This window comes from Dryobates pubescens, chromosome 10 (genome assembly GCF_014839835.1).
Source record: "Dryobates pubescens isolate bDryPub1 chromosome 10, bDryPub1.pri, whole genome shotgun sequence".
In the NCBI taxonomy this organism is placed as follows: domain Eukaryota; kingdom Metazoa; phylum Chordata; class Aves; order Piciformes; family Picidae; genus Dryobates; species Dryobates pubescens.
In genome coordinates this window covers 33,771,681-33,793,407 of record NC_071621.1, presented here as the reverse complement: position 1 = coordinate 33,793,407, position 21,727 = coordinate 33,771,681, and the positions used below count along the sequence as shown (strand labels likewise).

The window sequence follows — 21,727 nt, the reverse complement described above, 5'->3', positions numbered from 1 at the left end:
CCAGTTTCTGTTGGAGACTTACCCCTTTGAAAAAAGAGCATATCATATTTGTCCTGGTCTTCCTTCATTTATTTTTTCCTTAAGCTGATGGGACCAAACTTGAGCTGGCATGAAAAATGAATTGTGTACTCTTGGGGATAGTTGTGCTTGAGTAAAGCTGAACCATGTAGATTAAATACTTAGTTTTGTCCACATTTGAACAATTGAAATATATTGAAGTGATGCAGGGCTTTCTGAAAACTGAAGTGTAAAGCAGAGATTTTGGTTTCTTCTTTAGAAGCTTGTGCATATCAACATTTCTTGTGTTACTTCAAGAAGTTAATTTCCCAGTGCAGCCTTCTGGCATAGGTTCTGTGGGCTTTTCAGTGTGCTTGCCCATTCCTAGCTTCCAAGCATTCAATTCAGGTACATCTGAATCCGTTTATTTTTAGGTTTGCCTTTTATTTTATGCACTGCTGTTGTTGTTGCTTGAATAATTTTCCTTGTCTCTTTTTTGTTGTGTTGTTTTGTGTGTGGGTATGGTTTGTTTGTTTCTGGGTTTTGGTTTTTGTTTGGGGGTTTTTGGTGGTGTTTGTGTGGTTTTTTTGGTTGGTGTGTTGCTGTTGTGTTTTGGTTGTTTGTTTTCCCCCAAGACGAACAGATGCTCGTAAACACGCTCTGGAAGTGGAAAGACAGAGAGCAGCCAAAGTTGCAAGCCTGCCACCTCCTCCACCGCACCCTCTTGAGGTTTGTATTCATGATGTGATAGTGATCACAATTTCAGGGTACCATGTCATGTAATGATTTGTTGGTATGACTGCTCACAACAAGATACCCAAAATGGCTGTTTGCATCCTATAAGGAGAGTGGGTCAGCAGAAATAAAGAAAATGAATGAGTTCTGAGTTAGCGGAATTCTTACTAAGCTTTGGTTTTCTTTTCTGACCTCTTGTTATGTGAGGCTTTTATTTGTCATCTGAGACCCTATTTTTGTGGTTAATGTGCCTGTTACCATTACCTCATTTTCATTTAATACCCATGGTGGTATTAAACTCCACAGTGCTCATTCTCAGCAGGTACATACCACCTCAGCCTTCTGTCATAATGGTGCAGTAGTAGCATTGTGTTGAGTTCTGCAATAAGGAAGTTCTGCCTTTTTAGTTCTGGAGTGGGAAGTGGTTGGATTTTTGGCTTGCCCTTTGTTGTTTTTGTTTTGTAGGGTAAGCTGTTTAATTTTGATAGGAAAACAATACTTGATCTTATTGGAGAGGAGAGTAGGTAAAAACATGGTTTGAATTCTGTGTTGTACCCTTTGTAGAGGGTAACTTTGTACGTCATGCCTCTTTGATTTTGAAGAGGTTCTGTGTGGGCATGGAGCATTATGTGCATTTTTACCTTGCAGTTAACCTGCAGTAAGTTAAATCTAGCAGAACGTCATTAATGCAGAGTTTAAGTTGCCTTTTGTAGTGTGGTGCTTTTTCAGACCCTCTGGTTCAGGGATATTCAGACCACTGGCAGGAGAGTAAAGGATTGAAGTGTACTAGTCCTTCTTGGAGCTTTTCCCAGCTACATTCAGCACATAGGTATAGGTTGTGTTGGGTGATAAGAGTTTGGTACTGATGTATCTTGAAAAAAAAATGAGTAATGTTTCATCCTCACAGTTTTCAGAGTAGTTAGATGTGAGGATGTAGGCAACTTCTGTATCTGTTGGATGTTTCTCTGTAGGTCTCCTCTCTGGCTGCCCAAGGGTTTTCTTATTGTGGAAGCTGAATATGAGTAAAATTTAAAACAAGTGTTGTAAGGGAGTGCTAAAGTTTGTGGTTATTTCTGGTGAAGCATGTGCCATATTGGAATTTAGAACAGATGGAATGAGGACCTATAATACAGGGTCAGGTAATTTCAGCCTTTCACACTGCTGTTGTCAATATTGTTCCATGTGTTCACAGTGTTTCTGCTGTTACCAGTTAAAATTTTGTCTTTCCTGGTTTTCAGAAGGTTGTGTTGCTGAGCTTGATGTTGTAGGAAGAAATGTGAGAGAGTGCAGCAATGCTTTTCAGTTACTTTTGCAGTTTAGAATGTGCTTTATGTTGCTTCTATTAAAAACAATTTCTAATTGGTGAAAGTCAACTGCAGTTGACATGCAGGTGTCACAATGGCTAAAAGGACACTACTGTGTAATAGTTCTCATTTAGCAACTCTTTCCATTTTACAAATGCAGAATTTTCTTGCTTGTTTTGTGGCCTTTGCAACCAGAGCAAGCATAAAGACTTTGTTCAGGATTCTCCAGGTTCTGGTGCAACTGAATGACAGATCTGGCTCAGGATGCTGTTTGTGTTGCAGAATCATTACTTCCTTCCTTGAAATCCTGCAGTTCAGTTTATTTCCACACCTTAACAAATGCCTTTCATTCACAAACTTCAACAAAGAGTGTGCACATATCTAGATTTTCTGCAGTACATGGAGTCTGTTTCTTTTAAGAAGTTCATGCTCTGATAATGGCAAATCGAACCAACAGTTCTGCAGACATGGTGGGTTATTGCTCAGGAAAGCAATTGCATTGTTTAAAAATAACACAGCATGTCAGTTTGATTCATGTAAAGACTAGCTGCCTTTGAGCCTTTTTCAGAGTCTTCTTATCTGTATGGATGTCAATCCTTTAGTCACAGGACTGTGTTACTGGGAGGGTCCAGACTGAGGAATGTTTTTCTCAGAAGAGTGACAGGGTGCTGTGTCCTGCATGGGATAAAAGCTTAGTAATTGAAAGCTCAGAGGTGATTAGAGCTGTGTCTTATTCCTTATTCTGTATGGAGGGAGAAAGTAAAATGTGTTCACTGACAATTATAGGGGGAAAAAAACCTGGGGCTTTGTCTTGCAAGTGCATTACTCAAAAGGCAGTTAATTTGAATTGCTTAACTTCAAATCCTGGGAATTACAGCAAATTACAAGGTCATCTGCATAAGTATGCTTATTTTCTTGAATCAATTTATGTAAAGAGCTTATTAAACATAACTGTAGTAATAAGTTGATGCTCTGTTACTATAACAATTGAATAAAATTTCATAAAATGGGGCTAGGGCAGTCTTGTTCATTGCAGAATTACTTAGACTATAAGAAACATTTTCTGAGGATGCTCCTATTATTATTACTTTACCCAGTTACAAAAGAAGTGTTTTTCTTCAAAATACATTGTCCCAATCAAGCTTAGTTCTCTAAAGGATGGCTTTAAAATATTGGTACCTAATTTTGTTAGATCAACTGTTAATTTAAGTAAACACCATTCTAGTGATGTGTCACTGAGTTCTTGTGAACTTAATGGGTTTTTTTATATGGTCTGTAAGATAGAATAGAATTAGCCAGGTTGGAAAAGACCCTCGAGATCGAGTCCAACCTATCACCCAACACCAACTAAACCATGGCACTAAGTGCCCCATCCAGTTTCTTCCTTAACACTTCCAGTGATGGTGACTCCACCACCTCCCTGGGCAGCACATTCCAATGGCCAGTCTCTCTTTCTATGAAGAACTTCTTCCTAACATCCAACCTAAACCTCCCCTGGCACAGCTTGAGACTGTGTCCTCTTGTTCTGGTGCTGGTTGCCTGGGAGAAGAGACCAATCCCCACCTGGCTACAACCTCCCTTCAGTTAGTTTTAGAGAGCAAGAAGGTCTGCCCTGAGCCACCTCCTCCAGGATAAACAATCCCAGCTCCCTCAGCCTCTCCTCATAGGGCTTGTGCTCAAGACCTCTCCCCAGCCTCATTGCCCTTCTCTGGACACGTTCAAGTGTCTCAATGTCCTTCTTAAATTGAGGGGCCCAGAACTGGACACAGTACTCAAGGTGTGACCTAAGTAGTGCTGAGTACAGGGGCGGAATGACTTCCCAGTTCCTGCTGGCCACACTATTCCTGATGCAGGCCAGGATGCCATTGGCCTTCTTGGCCACTTGCGCACACTGCTGGCTCCTGTTCATTTCTTTACAGTCATGTTAGTCTTGCACTGTTTGGGCTATGAAACTTGCTGTTTTAGTTAACGTGGATAAGAATCCTTTCTTAGGAGAAAGTCCAGGGGAGAGGCAGGTGAGAGAAAATAAATGGAGAAAATGTTAGGAGTATAAGAGCAGATCCTGCAGAGTGCTGAGTTACCCAACCTGGATACCTCACTACTGAGAACACCAGGCTGAGCCCAAGAAGAGGCAGGGTCTAGTCCCAGTGTTCAAAACTGTTTTGGGCAGGTGTTGAAAGGTGGTGGTATACCCAAAGCTTTAAAAAAACCAATACTTTGTGTTATATGAACAGACACTTTTGAGTGAAGCTATGGAAAATTCTCTGGTGAAATGATAAATTGGAGTAATTTCACAAAGAAAGTCTCTTTTTGAGAAATGCTATGTTGCTATTAGGCATTATTATATTGTGGCTCTGTGGTTGCCCTGCTTTGAGCTGAGTGTGACAGCTGTTGTAAGTGGGATTTATATTAGTGCATTAAACTCAAGTGCTTTTAAATTAAGGTTATGCTTTTGTAACATGAAGGTAGAGCTCTCTGATGAATGTCAATTCACATAGAGGAATTTGCCTTAGGGTGTTGTTAGATGCTCTCAGTTGTTAAGCCATCTAGATCTGTCTTGTGCTGATGTCATTAATTATTAAATGTATGTGAAGTTTTTAACAGTGTTATTAGGAGAGAATTTGCAGGGGGAGAGGGCTTTCTGTTATACTGGTGCATACTAGTAATATAAACTGAAGTGTACTGATCACTTATGTTCTGTTTAATTGCTTTCCTAGAGATACTCTGGTAAAACTGTACTTTTATTTTTGCCTCCTAGAATTTTGAAGTGAAAAAGAGTCCTGCAGTGAAGCCCAACTTTTCTGTGACACGTTATCATATTTCTGACCCTTACGTGGACAGAGCAGTGGACGGAGAGCAGGTGATTGGCTGCTAGTGCCTGTTATACATGCTCCAGTATGTCACAGAACATTCAGGTTGGAAAAACCCCTCAGGATCACCAAGTCCAACTGCTAACCCTACCCTACAAAGTTCACCCCTTAAACCATATCCCCAAGCACCACATCCAAACGACCTTTAAACACATCCAGGGTTGGTGACTCAACCACCTCCCTGGGCAGCACGTTCCTGACCGCTCTTTCCCTGGAAATGTTTTTCCTAATGTCCAGTCTAAACCTACCCAGTCATAGCTTGAGGTCATTCCTTTTTGTTCTGTCACCAATTTCTTGTGAGAAGAGACCAGCACCAGTCTCCCTACATCCTTTCAGGTGGTTGTACAGAGCAATGAGGTCTCCCCTCAGCCTTCTCTTTTCCAAACTAAGCATCCCCAGCTCCTTCAGTTGCTCCATAAAAGTTTTAGTCTCCAGGCCCTTTACCAGCTTTGTTGCCCTCCTCTTCACTCGCTCCACCACCTCCACATCCCTCTTGTACTGAGGTGCCCAAAACTGGACACAATATTGCATAAGTGTCTGAATATCAGCAATTCAGTTTTCCAGAACTTGTTTAAAAAATAGGAATTTGTGTAATGGCTGCCTTATACAATTTACTGATAAAGATTTAAGATGGGGAAACTTGTTATGTGCTCAGTCATGTCATGCCTGACAATCCCACGTGAACAGACCTCTGTAAGGGAGTTTATCAAACAGGCATAATGTCAGAACACTCACATCTTCTGTCCTAGGCTAAATTAATAGCTGCAGTTGCCATTCTTTTTTCTCTTCCCATCTTTTTAGCTACATACTCCCAGTCTTTACCTCATATTTGTGTTAATCTCTGCATGCAGTCAATAGTTTCAGCCTGCCAAAGTGTCAGAGGTCTAATTTGGGAAAAAGAATGATGACTATATTTTTGCCAAAAGGAAAAGTTTACTCCATTTTACAGCACACTCAGACTAAGGCCAAACTCAGATCGGGAGAAGCAGAGGACCTGTAAAAGTGAAAGGTGGAGCAAAAGGTTAGCTTTTGGAGCTGATCATTGAATTAAGGTCATGCTATTGAAAATTGAACCCAATAGTTTGTTTTATTTATGATAGGAGACCACAAGGTACATTCCTGTTCTGGAGCAGCCTCTTTTAGACTAGAAAAGCTCTCTCAATAAGCTCTTTCAGTGCACTCATGAAGATTTCATTCATTTGTAGGGTTAGGCCTGCACAGGAAGAGGAGATTCTGTAGTTTGCTCAGCTTTGTCATGGAAAATTCCAACATGTTAATCTTTGCAGCCTTACTTATGTGCAATGGTTAAAATTAGAAAATTACTTTTTTTGTGTGTGTAAGTGTTTCCTTACTTAAAAGTTGCAGGTTATTTCTGCTTTCCTGAATGAAAATGCTTCTGGATTATTTCTCCCCCTGTTATTTAAAACAAAACTGAGGCCAGAACTAGTCAGTTGTCATTACTGCCTGTATTATTCACTTGTATTGTAGGAAAAATAACCACTCTGCTGTAACAGATAAATCATACAAGTAATTGTCCCTAGTACAGCTTGAAACTAGAACCCTTTGACACTTTGCCTTATGGGATGTGTGAAGAAGCATGATTTTTCCTTTCCAAGTTTGGTCCTGCCTGCACTCTTGAGTTAACAAACCTTCAAAGGCGTTCATATGGCAGCATATGTCTTGTCCTAAAGTGCTTTTGCTGCAGAATTACTCAATTATTGTTACATGTGCTCTAAGCTACCACGTGGTGGTAGTTGAAACTTCGTGGCCTAAACTATTGATTGGCTGCCAGCCAGATGCTCAGTTAGCTGCGGAAGAAGAAGGGAAACGTTCGGAGGAACTGCGCAGAGAGATGGAGAGGGAGAGGAGAGAGCAGCTTGAAAAGGCACATCTCAGAGGAAGTCATGCCTTGAAGAAGGTCCATTTGGCTCAGGTAGGCAAAGTAGCCATGCCTGTTTTCAATGTCAAAATTATCAGTGATTAGTAAAGGAATTATCGATTACTTAAGTGGATTTTTCAGAGTGTGTTCAGAAACCATCAGGCTGTTTATTTAGGTTTGCTAGAAGGAGGCAGAGTGAAAGAACTTCCTTTAATTTTTGTTATCTTTTGTTGGACCAGCTATTAGCCAACAGTAACAATCAAGCTGAACTTTTAAAACTGATCGTGGGCTCCACTTTTCCACATCAGCTTTATTTGGAGTTGATTATTCTGTGCTTCATCAGGAAAAAAAACCAATAAGGAGGCAGCAGCTTATTTTGGGAAACTTCTCAAAGTTTTCACTTAACAACTGAGATTCTGTTAGTATGTAAGCCTGGAAATAATGTATTGTTTCCTTTAAGAAGTAAAAGCTACTATAAAGAAAGGCCTTTGACTAGAGAGAGACTCTGAAATTCATTATATTGTCTTTAACCTTAACAAATATTGTTGGAGGCTAGAAGTAATAAAAGCTTTCTGACTTCCAATTGAGATGATTTGCCCTGAGTGAGTAACCTAACTAAAACAAGACCCTGTTGAAATATTAGTGATGCTCCTTAAGGTAACAGATAAAAATCCCAACCAAGTTGTGGGGGTTTTAAGCAATTTTTGTATAGAATGGTAGTGTGCCAAGATTATTTAATTCACATCTTAGAAAAGCAGCAGTTGTTGAAGTGCATAGTAACAAAATAACTTACCAAAGGAAGTACTCATTTACCTCATAAAATGGAAGGTTTCATTCTGTTGAGGAGAGCTGGCTTAGGGGTGTGTGGTCTGATCTTGTATTTAACATCAGCTCTTGTAGCTAGTGTTAATGGCTCTTATGTTTAAAGATTAGATACAACCCTCTCCCAACAGTAAAATTAACTTCAAACATTAAGCATTATTCTATGGTTAGACAAACTTCATGGTAACTAAATGGAAGTATTTTGTCAGTCCTTAGGTATAGCTGTCTGAATGTGAGCACCAAATGTTTGTTATCCCATCTTCTTGCTTGAAGGACAGGGAAAAGCTACTGAAGGAACTTGAGCAAATGCAGCGTATGGATCGGATGCGCAGAAGACAGATCGCAGCGCAGTGCCCGCCTCAGCTTTTTGTGCCTGCATACAAACGCATGGAAAGGAAAGAAGAATGGCAGAGAGAGTTGGAGTTTGCATTTGAAGATATGTGCAATGAAGACAGGAGTAAGTAATTTGTTGGAGGCTGGTGGATCTGATATCCTAGTAGGGGAGAGGCTGCTGCCACCGTCTGTTCCAGCTGGTAGCATGGCTCTGTGTATTTGCAGTAGGCACACACACAAATAGGCTTTCAGTACACCTTCATACAGCTAGCAGTGTAGGCCAGCACAAGAAACCCAGCACTCAAATTGGGCACAAGAAGCATAAATGGTCTCATCCTGTTCACTGTTCTGCCTGATCAGGATGAAGGCCTGTTAGTGGGATATACATCTGGATAAAGTGGTTGGTTTATAGTCACACAAATCACACACAGCAGAATAAGTGTGTGTGAGACTCCTGGTACCCCAACTTACCTTTGCTCCGAACTCATGTACATTGATGCTCACTGTTCTCTGCTCCTTTGGGTTTCTTGGTGAAGTTGTTGGCCTGGCTGCAGCTCAGGACATTACCTCCCTTGGAGCCTGTACCAAGCTGCTGCTTGTTTGGTTAGGGGAGGTCAAGTGCATACATCACACCTTGTGAGCAGCCAGGTCAAGATGCATCTTTTCCCCAGTTAAGTTACTGGGCTCACCTGTGTGTAATTGTTAGTATGTGCTGTGTTTGGTGTAAAGATGTGCTGTTTATCAGACAAAGTTCTATTTGGAAAAACAAAGCCTGTTCTAGTGGGAAACCCTGTAGAATTTCTGAATTAACAGAGGGCTGATGTGCTAAACAAATTATTTTGGAGAAGTTGATTAAAACTATGGTGAAACAAGCTATTGATATTTGAACTGCTTGGGGATTTCTGTAGTCAATATAGTCTTGCAATGTTGTTTGCTTTTTATTCAATTGATCATTTTATGTGCTTGTGTACTTTTCATCAGAAATGAAAGGAGACCTGATTTTGCAGTTTGAGCCACAACCTTGGCCAGCCCCTTCTGACAGGTGTCAAGATAAGGATCTTGATCTCTCTTTGGAGCAAGAATCTGCTTGTGACACTCAGCCAGAATCTGCTTGTGATACTCAACAAGAATTGGGGCAGATTGTTGAAGAGGAGGTCCCCAGTGAAGCAGAAAGTAAAGCTTTTAAACTTTACATTTAATCAAAGCTTTTAGGGTTTATAGTAAAAGTTTTTAAACTACTATATCAGATCATATAATAGATAAAACTAGTATTAACTAAAATGTTTTAGCTGCTACCATTTCTTAAAGTCTGTATATCAGTAGCAAGTGGTTTATGGTGTCTATCATGGATAATCTCTGATGCTGCTGAATTATAAAATGTGACTCCTTTTTCTAATGTGCTTCAGTTCATTAGTATGCCAAGAATAACTTTTAATTGTTGTAAGAACTACCCTGTTAGTAGCAACACTTACTCTTATACAATCTTTGTAGATTATGGGGTAATGCTGGTATGTGAACTTAAATACGTTTTTTTCCATGCTGAAACTTGACTTTATATCAAAATCTACTTGCTGTATGTCCTTTCTGTTCAGGTTTGGGATTGAGTTGCTCCATATTGTGAGTAGTCTGCAGGAGGGGTGTGTGTGCGTGTACTCTTTGCATGTGGCGTGTACAGGATAACATGATGTGAACAAGAGTGTGTTAGTGAGCTTTACTGCTTGCCCAAGCATTTCTGCCACATCAGTTTTCTGGTTTGTGGTGCATTGTGTTGCTACTATTAATGCAAAGGAGGGCAGGAGCATTCAGGCAATTGTGGGGATAGTCCCACTTATATCTGCAACAGTACAGCCTAAGTAGTCTGACTGTCAAACACTACAACTAGCTTAACCCTCCTTTTATAGCATACAAAGATAAATTGCTGCTTCTCTTGCAGGTAAGAAAAGGTATTGTTAAGCTTTTAAGACTTGGTAAGATAAATTTGTCCAACTGTGTAAGCAATTTAAAAAAAAGTAGATTTTTTTGATGCAAAGGTGTTCATTAGCCAAAGCTAATGAATATCTAATAATATCTAATGCATGTGCTCTTTATAGGTCACAAAGAAGCAAAGTCTCACCAACCTCAGTCAAAACTTGCCTTAAGGAAATTGCTGAACAAGATTAGAAGCCAGAAAGAAGAGTGGGCATCAAAAAGTGTGAAGGAGAGTCAAAGTGAAGTTGAGACAATTGAGTCAGGCACAATTGCTAGTGAAGGACCACTGTCTGGTTTAGAACCTAATGATGAGCCCCTGAAAAATACAGTATGTGAAGCCAAAGGTACGTGATGCATAGGTGTGTCAATCTTCTGTGTGGGAGAAAAAGGCTTGTGAATGGTGGACTGTAACAAAACTGCTTAATCAATTTTCAGTGGTGCTGTTTTGTCTTGTTGCCAGAAAGGACAGTTCTCCTCTCTTTGCCCACAGTGCATTGTGGATCACATACAGGAGACATCTTTGCTTCTGTTTCCAACTTGCCCATTAAGATCCTGTGGAGAAAAGGTGTTCAGAATACCTTTATATCTTTTAAATCTTCCCCAAATGGTTGTCAGAGTTGGTGTTGCTGTGCTTTAACAGGTGTTTGCCTCCAGGAGTAGAATTCTCAGTGCAAACTTTGGCATTGAAGCTCTATGCCTGTTGAACTGGAAAAGCCAGATGCTTGAGAGTCACAGCTGGAGATGCACCAGACAAGCATGAGCTGATGTGTCTGGATTCATGGGGTTGGGTTTTTTTTTCTGCTTCTTGGCACCATTCTAGAAAACCTTTTGTAAAACTGGAATTCATAGCAGTTAGGCATTCAGTTTTGACTTGTAGCCAGATTTTGGGATTGCTTCCCATTCCTATCCTTTGTGCTCTTTTGGTTATGCTAGTGCTGAAGTTGGTGTGTATGCTAAGTGGAATCTCTGAAGTAGTAACATGATCAAGTTGTGATGGGTTTGGGGTTTTTTTGTTTGCTTCTTTTTATTTTTGTAGGAGGCTTGTTTGTTGCTGGGGGTTTCTTGTTGTTTTGTTTTGAAGAGGTTAAGTGATTTAGTTCAATCATGTACATGGATACACCAGCATAATTCCTGGGGATTGGAGAGGATAGCAAAACATGCTTCTAGAGAAAATGTGCTGCTATTTCAAACTGGTAATACAGGATTAAAACTTGCTTTTTTCTGCAGTAGCCAAATGTTAGATCATTGGGCCAGAGTGTGCCATTTTCAGACCTTTTTTCCTCCAAGAGGTCAACATGTGGCACTTTATTCCCTCAGATGATCTACCCTGATTACTTGGTAGCCTAATACCAAGAAGCAATCATGTCCTGTTAGATTTGGGTGATAATGGGCCATTAAGGGCTTAAATAATGATAAAAAACCACAACAAAGCAACAACAACAAAAAGAAAAGATTTTCCCAGTTCATTGGGACAGGCAGAGTAGTGGGAGGAGATTTTCCCAGTTCATTGGGACAGGCAGAGTAGTGGGATGAGATTTTCCCAGTTCATTGGGATGAAGATGGTAATCTTTTCAAGAACAGCTTATACATCCTGTTTAGAGAGTTGGGGAGCTGTGAAGCAAGGTGTGAAGAAGATCCACGCCACTTTCTGACTGCAGTTACAGTTAAATGATGTGTGTGTTTTAGAGTCTGTGAAAGTCTTGGAAAATACAGTTGCAGCTGAAAATTCAATTCTAATCCATCCTCAAGAACAAGCTGCTAAAATTAGAATGGAAAAGGAGAGACAAAAATGGGTAAGTGTGTGTGTACTTGTATCTCAGTTATGGTGCAAAAGCGATTTACAGAAGACTTTAACATGCTTCAGGTTATACAGCAGCTGTAGACCCTTTTGACATGCTTGTAACACTTCAAATAAACTGTTACTGTAACATTTCTGTACCTAGCATCTGTGTATTAGCTTTTTTAAATGACTGAGCTCCAGCTGGTGTTCAGAATACCCAATTAAAGTCTAACAGGCAAGGGATGCCACCATATGACTAAATGAGAATCCTCTTTGTAGATCAGTATCTTTGCTTTAGGGAGGATGTAGTCAACAATACACAACTCTGAAAACTTTGCTAACCCTGTCTAATAGCATAGGAAACTGGGGGAATGTATTTAGAGGGTCAGGAAAGGTTGCAAGGCTTGAGTATTTCAGTTGGTTGTGTGTTTTATTGTTGTTTGGTGTGGTTTAAGGCATTTTTGTATTTATGAGAATGCTACATCTCTTATTTAGAAAATAATAACATGGAATACAGAATTAACCAGGTTGGAAAAAACCTTTGAGATTGAGTCCAACCTATCACCTAACACCATCTAATCAACTAAACCATGGCACCAAGTGCCTCATCCAGTCTCTTTAAACACTTCCAGTGCTGGTGACTCCACCACCTCCCTGGGCAGCACATTCCAATGGGCAATCACTCTTTCTGGGAAGAGTTTCTTCCTGACATCCAGCCTAAACCTCCCCTGGCACAGCTTGAGACTGTGTCCTCTTGTTCTGGTGCTGGTTGCCTAGGAGAGAAAAGACCAACCCCCACCTGGCTACAATCTGCCTTCAGGTAGTTGTAGATGGCATAAGGTCTCCCCTGAGCCTCCTCTTCTCCAGGCTAAGCAACCCCAGCTCAGTCTATGGATCTGTCACGGTGCCATAGTTTAGTTATTAGTTAGGGTTAAGTGATTGTTTGGACTTGTTGATCTTGGAGGTCTCTTCCAGTCTGGTTGGTTGATTCTGTATGTTTCATTATGCTTTCATAGCAGCTATTATGTGATGCTTTGTCAAATAGAATTGAATTCCAACTTTCTTTTTATTTTTTCCTTAGTGGAGCTTTAAATGATAGAGTTACAGTTCAGAAATTTCAGACACCAAGGTGGCTAAACAGTACTTTTTTAGTTAAAAAAGGCAGCAGCTCTTCTGAAAGTGTGGTTACTTTAATTTTCTCCTACTTAGTACTTGGCAGGGTGTATATATTTCCACGTCCACATTTAAGTGTTCTCAGGTCTGGCTGTGTCTTGGGTTGCTCTTCCTGGCATCCACACTCAGACTCTCTCATTAAAGGCTGTTGTTTGCCACTACCTGGAAACTTGGCTTCATTCCCTTTCTAAAAGTAGATATGATGTTGCTACATGTGGATCTAAGTGATTGGTAGCTGACAGGTACATGGAAAGAGAATAAAAGTAAACAAACCACTTCAGGGATTTATGGAGTGCTCTTAAAGTGGTTATACAGAAGCTATTTCTGAAGTTTTGTACAGCTTGAATTACCATTTTGATGTGGTGAACTCTAAATGAGAAGCTCTACAAAATGCAAAGTAGATTTCTGAATTCAATTTAAGAACAGAACTTCTTTTACAGTCTCTGGGAGACTATAATGTACCTTGAATGGCTAGATTCTGAGTTTTATGTGTTCTGTTAGTTTGAGAACAAATAATAGTGCAAGAATAAATGGATTCAGGGACTATTAGAATTATCTAGCTGGTAGAACAATTATTGTTAACTTTGGAACTATTTTTAAAGGCCTCTTTCAATTCAGAAGTGTCTGTCACAACTAATAAAATTGCTGCTGTAAGTTGGGACAGAGTGGGGGGGTGGGAGGGGTCACTGAATTATTTGTCATTCAGTTCTTGAGTTTTACCCTGATTTTTCTCGATAGTACCAGCAAATAGAGCAACAGAAACAGGAACAGCTGGCCTTGCTTAAACAAATTGAAGAGGAGAAAGCACGTCTGGAGGCTGATCTTCTGAAGATCCAAATGCAAACCTGCTTGGAAGCAGCTAAGAAAAAGAGGGAGGAGGAGGAGCCAGGTCAGCTAATAGAAAGCCACAGTGTTCCTTCCACAGACCAGCAGAACGAAGTGGAACATGAGGTGAAGATTTCTGTTGTGTCGAAAACTGTTGTGTAGGCTTTTTAGCCATCCTTGATACCATTTGCCAATTAACAGTTTTAAAGTACACCAATCAAGAGAATCAGTCTTTCTTAGGTTATGAGTCAGGAGTTTGTACATATAAAAGCTTCCTTTTGTCCAGTGTAGAAGCTTGTGTTTTGCACAGTATCACTGGACCTTGAATATTGCATTGACTTTGCATGGTCCCAAGGACAACGTGTTTACAATACCTGGTAGTAAAATCTTATTAGAGTCATATCATAGTTATGCCTGTACACATCCTCCATCTTTTTGTCCCTCCACATCTCAAATAGCTACTTAAAGGATAGGAATTTATTGAGGATGTAGAAGAAAAGTACTATTAAACCCCCCACCCCCAAAAAAGCCAATCCTGGAATCATTTGCACAACCTTCTGAGAATCTCATTGCCTTGAAAATGCATCTGTGTTGGATCATTGCTCTCTACTTGCTGGGTACATTTACCTTTGAGCTAAGCTGCTGTAAAGCATCATTGATGGTGTATGCTTGACTTGCCAAGAGACACTGTGGCTGTAGGCCATCTGTTCCAGAAACTAATTTAGCTTCATGGCCTCAGGGTGAAATCTCACTGACTTCAAACAGCAGTAGAGGAGTGGCTTTTGTAAACCTATGAGAAAAAGCATATACCTTAAGGTTGTTGCTTTAATACTTTTCTTGGACTTCTCTGTATATGTGGCATTTCAAATAATTGTATTCCATTAGGCTGGCAATATTGCTGGATTAGAACCTGGGAGTCCTAGAGAAGACAGCCATTTACAGGTGATCCGTGATTATCAGCAGCGCCTTCTACAGCAAAACAGGTAAATTCCTTTAGGTAATGGGGTTCTCATTGCCTCTTTCAAAACAACTTGGATTCCTCAATGTGTATTTTTACTCTGGAAAGATTCATATTTTTCTCTCTTCAGGGTGCACAAACAAACCATTGAAGAAGCTAGAAGGCATCTGCAGGAGTATCAGAACAAATTGAAGCAAAGATATGTGTCTCCATCTGCAACACCTCTGAGCTCTGTGGAAACAAGATCAGCTAGCTTAAAGCCTGCCTCAGAAGCACTTCTGCAGAGGCAAGGAGTGCAGCCAGTACACCACCAGTCATCTGGACAAGTTCATGCACAAGAGTATGCCCGGTCACTGCCTCAGTTTTCAGGAACACTGCGCACGTTGGAGGAGCCAGCTTCAAAACAAGCAGAGCTAATGCATGCTCGTCCTGGCAGGCGTGTGCAGTTCGTAGAAGCACCAAAACTGAAGCATGGAGAGTTTGGATTGCCACGTGACTGTCCTTCCCAGGAACAAGTGGGAATGTTGGAAACCTCAAACGATCACAGCAGAGAACCATCTCACTTCCAGTTACCATCAGGCTTAGTTACAAAAGATGTTGCTGCGGTGAGAACGCAACCGGAAGCACTCATGCAGCACACTAGATCGGCTTTGCCTGCAGAAGATACTTCTGAGCCTTTGGAAACAGTGCACTTTAAAGAGTCAGCTCAGAAGATGTCCAACAATCAGACAGAGACAGAAGCTGGAGAAGAGCCTCCGCTTAAGACATCCCTCATGCCAGCATCGAAAGGACCTCATCTAGTTCAAGCAGCCTCAGTTGATTCTTTGTTGTGTCAGCAGGCATCTGCAGAGAGCACTGTCAAAACAAGCTTTGAACAAGCCCTCAATCTTTCTGAACCCATGACCTTATCTTCTGAAGAATCTGAAGTTCAGAGTGTTGAAGAATTTTTGATATCAAAAAGGAGAGATGCGTCTTTGTTAAATTATTCTGGTATAGTGAATTTAAGGGACAGAGTATTGGCCTCAGCAGAAAGCATCCAAGCTCAGCAAAACTATTTGAAAGCGTTGCAAGAGCAGCTGGATGCAAAAAGAGAAGCTCTTCTTTCTAGACAGAAAATGCAAGAACTACTTCTTTTGCAGAAGCAAGACAAACTGAAGGAGCGGATGCAAAGACAGCAAGAGGCTTTGAAAGAGTTTCTGAACAAGCAGGTAAGTCTTCTAAATGCTTTGCATGGGGAGACATCTAGTAGGTGATCGAACTTAAGAGCGAGTGCTCCCAATTAGCAGAGTATCCCATGGAGTGTTGATTGCTTTCTGTGATTTACTATCATAAAAGTTTCGATTGAGACTTGTGATTTGTAATCAGTGCTGCTTCTCTGTAAGCCCCAAGAGCACCGTTTTGTTCCAGCAGAAGTAGGCTGAACTTCTCTGCTTGGTGGCTGAACATAATGCCTGTTGAAAGAGTTGTGTTGTCTGAAATATCTGCAGCTGTAGTTTTCTTCAGCTCTAGAACTGCAGCCATATGTGCAAAACACATTACAAACACTTCAGCAGTACCTCAAAGGATATTTTAAGCATTTTGAATAGGTGATTTTTGTAAAGCTTATCTTTTTATGTGTACCCATTAGGAAGCTGATGTGGCAGCTGCACTTTTGACTTGCAATTTTCCTTCTCTGTGGGTAACAGAACAAAAATCCAAATGTACATTTGAATTTCTGAAGAAGCACCTTTAAAAATCCTTCTAAAGCCCTGTTAAAAATAGAGTATTCTGATCCAAGCTAACAAGGGATTGAAAATGCAAATAATCATTTTAGTACATGAGTTTTACAGAGCTAAGGGAAATACAGACTCACAGAATCACCAAGGTTGGAAGAGACCTCAAAGATCATCAAGTCCAACCTATTACCCAACACTTCATGACTAACCAAACCATGGCTTGAAGTGCCACGTCCAATCCCCTCTTGAACACCTCCAGAGATGGTGACTCCACCACCTCCCTGGGCAGCACATTCCAATGGCCAATGACTCTCTCAGTGAAGAACTTTCTCCTCACCTCCAGCCTAAACTTCCCCTGGCACAGCTTGAGACTGTGTCCTCTTGTTCTGGTGCTGGTTGCTTGAGAGAAGAGACCAACCCCCTCCTGGCTATTACCACCTTTCAGGTAGTTGTAGACAGCAATAAGGTCTCCAATATATACCTCTAATAAATACCTCTATGTCCAAATGATTTTGTAATCTAAGGAAGTCTTGAATTCATGCATACTTGAACTACTTTCTCAAAGTGCTCAATGTTGTCCTGCATAGAATACACACATGACAAAATGCTGGTTTGATGAAGGAGTATGAATACCAACTGACATGCAGCTGCTTCCTCTCTCTTCTCTCCCCACTTTCTAAGGTGACACGTCTGAGTGCAAGTGAAGAAATGGCAGAGGCACGAAAGCCTGACTGGATTAACAGGACTGACTTTTCCCAAGTCTCAGGAAACCAGCAGCAAGACAATTGTGGCAGGAGTAAATTTCACAGAAGTGAAATGATTTCACAGTGCATTGGTTCAGCTGAGCAGACTGGTAAGGCTGTACAGTATTTTTCATTGTAAGTTTTCTCCATCTCAGCTGGGAAATGAGTTCTCTTCCATTTCCCAAGTTACTTTGATATAGTTATATTATTGCAACACTCAATGTTGTTTTACAGAACAATCTGAGAGAGGTCTATGTAGAGAACAGAAATGGAAATCTTCCAAACCACCTGTGACAAAAGTCAAGTTAGGACTTGATTTGGAACAGCATGAACTTAGTGTTATACCAGAAGTAGACACACCAAAGAGTTGCAACATTTCTTTTGCAGGTAATGTATGTCATAACTACCTATCTGGATATCAAATATGGAATAAATGCTTCTCTTCCTGAGAAATACAGATTGGAGGAAATCAGTCTTCTCAGAAGGATCATTGAATGGTTGCCAATATATGTATCTTGAAAAAGGCAACGTTATCAAAGTGAATTATAGTTGACAAAAGCTTATCCTGGCCTGGATCAGGAATAGTGTGGCCAACAGGAGCAGGGAAGTCATTCTGCCCTTGTACTCAGCACTGCTTAGGCCACACCTTGAGTCCTCTGTCCAGTTCAGGGCCCCTCAGTTTAGGAAAGATGTTGAGTTGCTGGAAGGTGTCCAGAGAAGGGCAACAAAGCTGGGGAGGGGTTTGGAGCACAGCTCTGTGAGGACACCCTCAAGAGTCTCAATGTCCTTCTTAAATTGAGGGCCCCAGAACTGGATGCAGGACTCAAGGTGAGGCCTAACCAATGCTGAAAATCACTGCATTTCCTGCACCTACACTGATTATAGATGTTTTAAATTCAGATAAAAGAGATTATGTTGGAAGAGAATCTTCTCCTGTCACAACCACTGGGGAGTTTGCATGTGTGAAACGTTACGGTCGTGCTCCTGCCGAAGAAGGCAGCTTACCAAGCCACCAAGAACAAATCTGTAATGGAAGTCCACAGCAGAGTAATCAGTCAAGTAGATTATTACAAGAGGTGCTGCTGCTGACTGCTGAAAATTCATATGATTCAGGTAAGGAAATCCTCTTTGTTTGAAGAATTAGGAAGAAGTTGTTCACAGAAAGAGAGATTGGCCATTGGAATGTGCTGCCCGGGGAGGTGGTGGAGTCACCATCCCTGGAGGTGTTTAAGAGACTGGATGAGGCACTTGGTGCCATGGTTTAGTTGATGAGATGGTGTTGGGTGATAGGTTGGACTCAATGATCTCAAAGGTCTTTTCCAACCTGGTTAATTCTATTCTAATCATCTGAATGCCATTCAGCACTGATAATCTTGCTGTTACTTGTGCTGTATGACCTGATTTGTTAAAGAACATGCAGTGTATTTAAATACTGTTTAAGTGTACAGAAGGGTCTTCTAATAAGCATGTGTCTCAGAATGATAGAGCAAGTAAGCTTTATTACTAGTCAACAGTCTCTCATCCATGTGCTTTGTATCTGTACCTTGCAGAACTGTCTGTAAAAAAAACAAACCCAAGAACCACCCCCCAAAACCATAAAAAAAAAAACCCACAACAACAAAAAAAACCCATTCTATGCTACTTGATTGCCTTCCCCTTACCAATGGAATCCCACACATGCATAAGGAGCAAACAGCTGTAGAAAGCCTCAAGTGTGTCTTCCTCCCAAGGGACATACCTTCTGCCAAGACTGTGGGATGTTCTGCTTTGCAGCTTTACCAGGTGGGAACCTGTTTTGAGCAGACCAGTGGTGTGTCCAATTCAGTACTCAGTGATTCCTTGTATTGACACAAAGGAAATTAATGCTTAAAAAGAACATTAAAAGTGTTTTAATGTGTTCACTGGAAGATCAGTGTGTATAAGAATAAATGTCACTTGGAGTACTGTGTCCAGGTCTGGAGCCCTCAATACAAGAAGAATATGGACCTGATGGAGTGGGTCCAAAGGAGGCCCACAAAGATGATCAGGGGTTGGAGCACCTCTCTTGCAAAGACAGGCTGAGGGAGCTGGGTTTCTTCAGCCTGGAGAAGAGAAGGCTCCAGGGAGACCTAGTAACAGCCTTCCAGTACCTGAAGGGGGCCTACAAGAAGGATGGAGAGAGAGTTTACAAAGGCCTGTAGTGATAGGACAAGGGGCAATGGCTTCAAACTAGAGAAGAGCAGATTTAGATTGGATGTTAGGAACAGGTTCTTTACCATGAGGGTGGTGGAACACTGGAACAGGTTGCCTGGGGAGGTGATTGGGACCCTATCCCTGGAGATATTTAAGGTCAGGCTTGACAGGGCTCTGGGCAACTTGATCTAGTTGAGGATGCCCTTGCAGACTGCAGGGGGGGTTGGACTAGATGGCCTTTGGAGGTTTCTTCAACCCAGACAATTTTATGAGGAAATTGCTGTAAAATATTATTGAAGGAAAACAAACAAACAAAACCCAAACCACAAAACCCCCCACCCAAACCTGAGTGTTTTCCTTAGCTTGGGGAAACAACTTCAAAAGAATCAGCTGTTAGTTATGCCAGAAATAGTGCAATAATATAAGGATTATTTTATTTCCCATCTGCTCATCTGTGAGGAGCTTTTATTAAGAGATTACAGCTTTGAGGAGGGTCTGTGTTTGTATCTGGTAGTTATTATCTGATAGTTGTATCTGATTATTCCATAAATTAAACCATATTGGTTTGATTTAAAATTTTGCCTTTGTTAAAAAGTGGTTTCTAAATGCTCAAAATAACTTCCTTACAAGGTGGTTGGAGCCTATGAAGCATGTTATGGGTAGATGGACTGGCTTATGAAAGGTCAAAGGTGACCAGTCTTAAGGTTAACAAAGAAAATGAGCCACTAAGAAGTCTTTCAAGAGATTAGACTAACAAGTAGATGTTTTAATTCCTACTTCTTTTCTCTGCCTGTACAAACTTTGCTTGTCTCTCCTCTTGTGGAGTAAGGTCAACTTCAGGTCTCCAGTACTTTCACTTCCAATGCACTGGCTCCTCTTCAAATGTCCTGCAGATGAAATGCAGCTCATCATCTCTCTAGCTAAGAAACACTGTGCCTGTGACTTGCTGAAAACTATTACATAAAATTTGGAAAACCTTGACTGAAGCAGTTTGAAGCTTATTGCAAGATGACAGCATCTCATGGTCCAGTAGTTTTCATTACCCATCTAAAATAAATGCACTTCAGCTGCAAAGTTTGCAGCACTTCAGCTACTTTATATGTACATCTTCGTGAGCCATCCAGCTGTGTGGTGTGCAACTCCTGGTTTTGCTGGAAACTTCACCACTGTCCCAGATCTTAAGATCACTTTTTATTTAGTTTGTGAGACCTCCTTTTCAATCCAGTCAGGATTTGCTAGGAGTAAGTCCATAAACTCATTGCCTTTCAACTGCTTCCTCTGGTTCTTAGAATATGCTTTTTGAAAAATATTCTTCCACTTAGAATAGCATAGAATAGAATAAACCAGGTTGGAAGAGACCTTCAAGATCATTGTGTCCAACCTATCAACCAATCCAACACCACCTAATCAACTAACCCATGGCACCAAGCACCCCATCAAGTCTCCTCCTGAACACCTCCAATGATGGTGACTCCACCACGTCCCGGGCAGCCCATTCCAATGGGCTCTCTGTATAGAACTTCTTCCTAACCTGAAGCCTAAACCTCCCCTGGTGCAGCCTGAGACTGTGTCCTCTTGTTCTGGTGCTGGTTGCCTGGGAGAAGAGACCAACCCCCACCTGTCCACAACCTCCCTTCAGGTAGTTGTAGACAGCAATAAGGTCACCCCTGAGTCTTCTCTTCTCCAGGCTAAGCAACCTCAGCTCCCTCAGCCTCTCCTCATAGGGCTTGTGTTCCAAACCCCTCCCCAACTTTGTTACCCTTCTTTGGACTCATTCCAGCAAGTCAACATCCTTCCTAAACTGAGGGGCCCAGAACTGGACACAGGACTCAAGGTGCGGCCTAACCAGTGCAGCATACAGGGGGAGAATGTGGCCAGCAGGAACAGGGAGGTCACTGTTCCTGATGCAGGCCAGGATGCCATTGGCCCTCCTGGCTGCCTGGCCACACTGCAGGCTCACGTTCAGCCTACCATTGACCAGTACCCTTTCTGCCCCCTTTCTCCCTGGCTGCTCTCCAGCCACTCTGACCCCAGCCTGTAGCTCTGCATGGGGTTGCTGTGGCCAATGTGCAGAACCCGGCACTTGGATGTGTTCAATCTCAACTTAAAATTGTCACTGAAGAATTTTGCCTGTTTTAAAATGCTTGAAGGAAAAAGCTTGTATTTTTGTTCTGAGTAGGTTGTAGAAGCATTGCTAGATCAGCCATTGCCAAATTCATATGGAATACCTTCATGTCGTGTCTTTTTTATACTAGGGGGTATTATACATGAACAGTACAATGGGTTTTGTAAGAGGATTAGAAAACTTCATGTGAACATCCATATTTATTAAAAAAAAAAAAACCAGAAAGATTTGCCTTCCTCTTCTATTATGTAGTTAAGAGGATTGTCTTCCTGAGCAGTTCAGCTACCAAAACTGTCAACAGGATTTTTGTCATTTGAAGGCTGTAAAG

The 21,727-nt window shown here is 41.2% G+C and overlaps 1 protein-coding gene across 1 annotated transcript in view; it reads left to right on the top strand.

The window, feature by feature from the left end:
- CEP295 (centrosomal protein 295) overlaps window positions 1–21,727 on the top strand; it is a 46,666-nt gene that overhangs the window by 3,799 nt on the left and 21,140 nt on the right. The window contains exons 4-16 of the mRNA XM_054164520.1: window positions 633–726; window positions 4,795–4,896; window positions 6,699–6,839; window positions 7,881–8,064; window positions 8,922–9,113; window positions 10,031–10,252; window positions 11,595–11,701; window positions 13,600–13,812; window positions 14,572–14,669; window positions 14,775–15,852; window positions 17,041–17,212; window positions 17,337–17,489; window positions 18,003–18,215. Of these exons, the coding sequence (XP_054020495.1) occupies window positions 633–726; window positions 4,795–4,896; window positions 6,699–6,839; window positions 7,881–8,064; window positions 8,922–9,113; window positions 10,031–10,252; window positions 11,595–11,701; window positions 13,600–13,812; window positions 14,572–14,669; window positions 14,775–15,852; window positions 17,041–17,212; window positions 17,337–17,489; window positions 18,003–18,215 (2,969 nt within the window). The remainder of the gene's footprint in view (window positions 1–632; window positions 727–4,794; window positions 4,897–6,698; window positions 6,840–7,880; window positions 8,065–8,921; window positions 9,114–10,030; window positions 10,253–11,594; window positions 11,702–13,599; window positions 13,813–14,571; window positions 14,670–14,774; window positions 15,853–17,040; window positions 17,213–17,336; window positions 17,490–18,002; window positions 18,216–21,727) is intronic.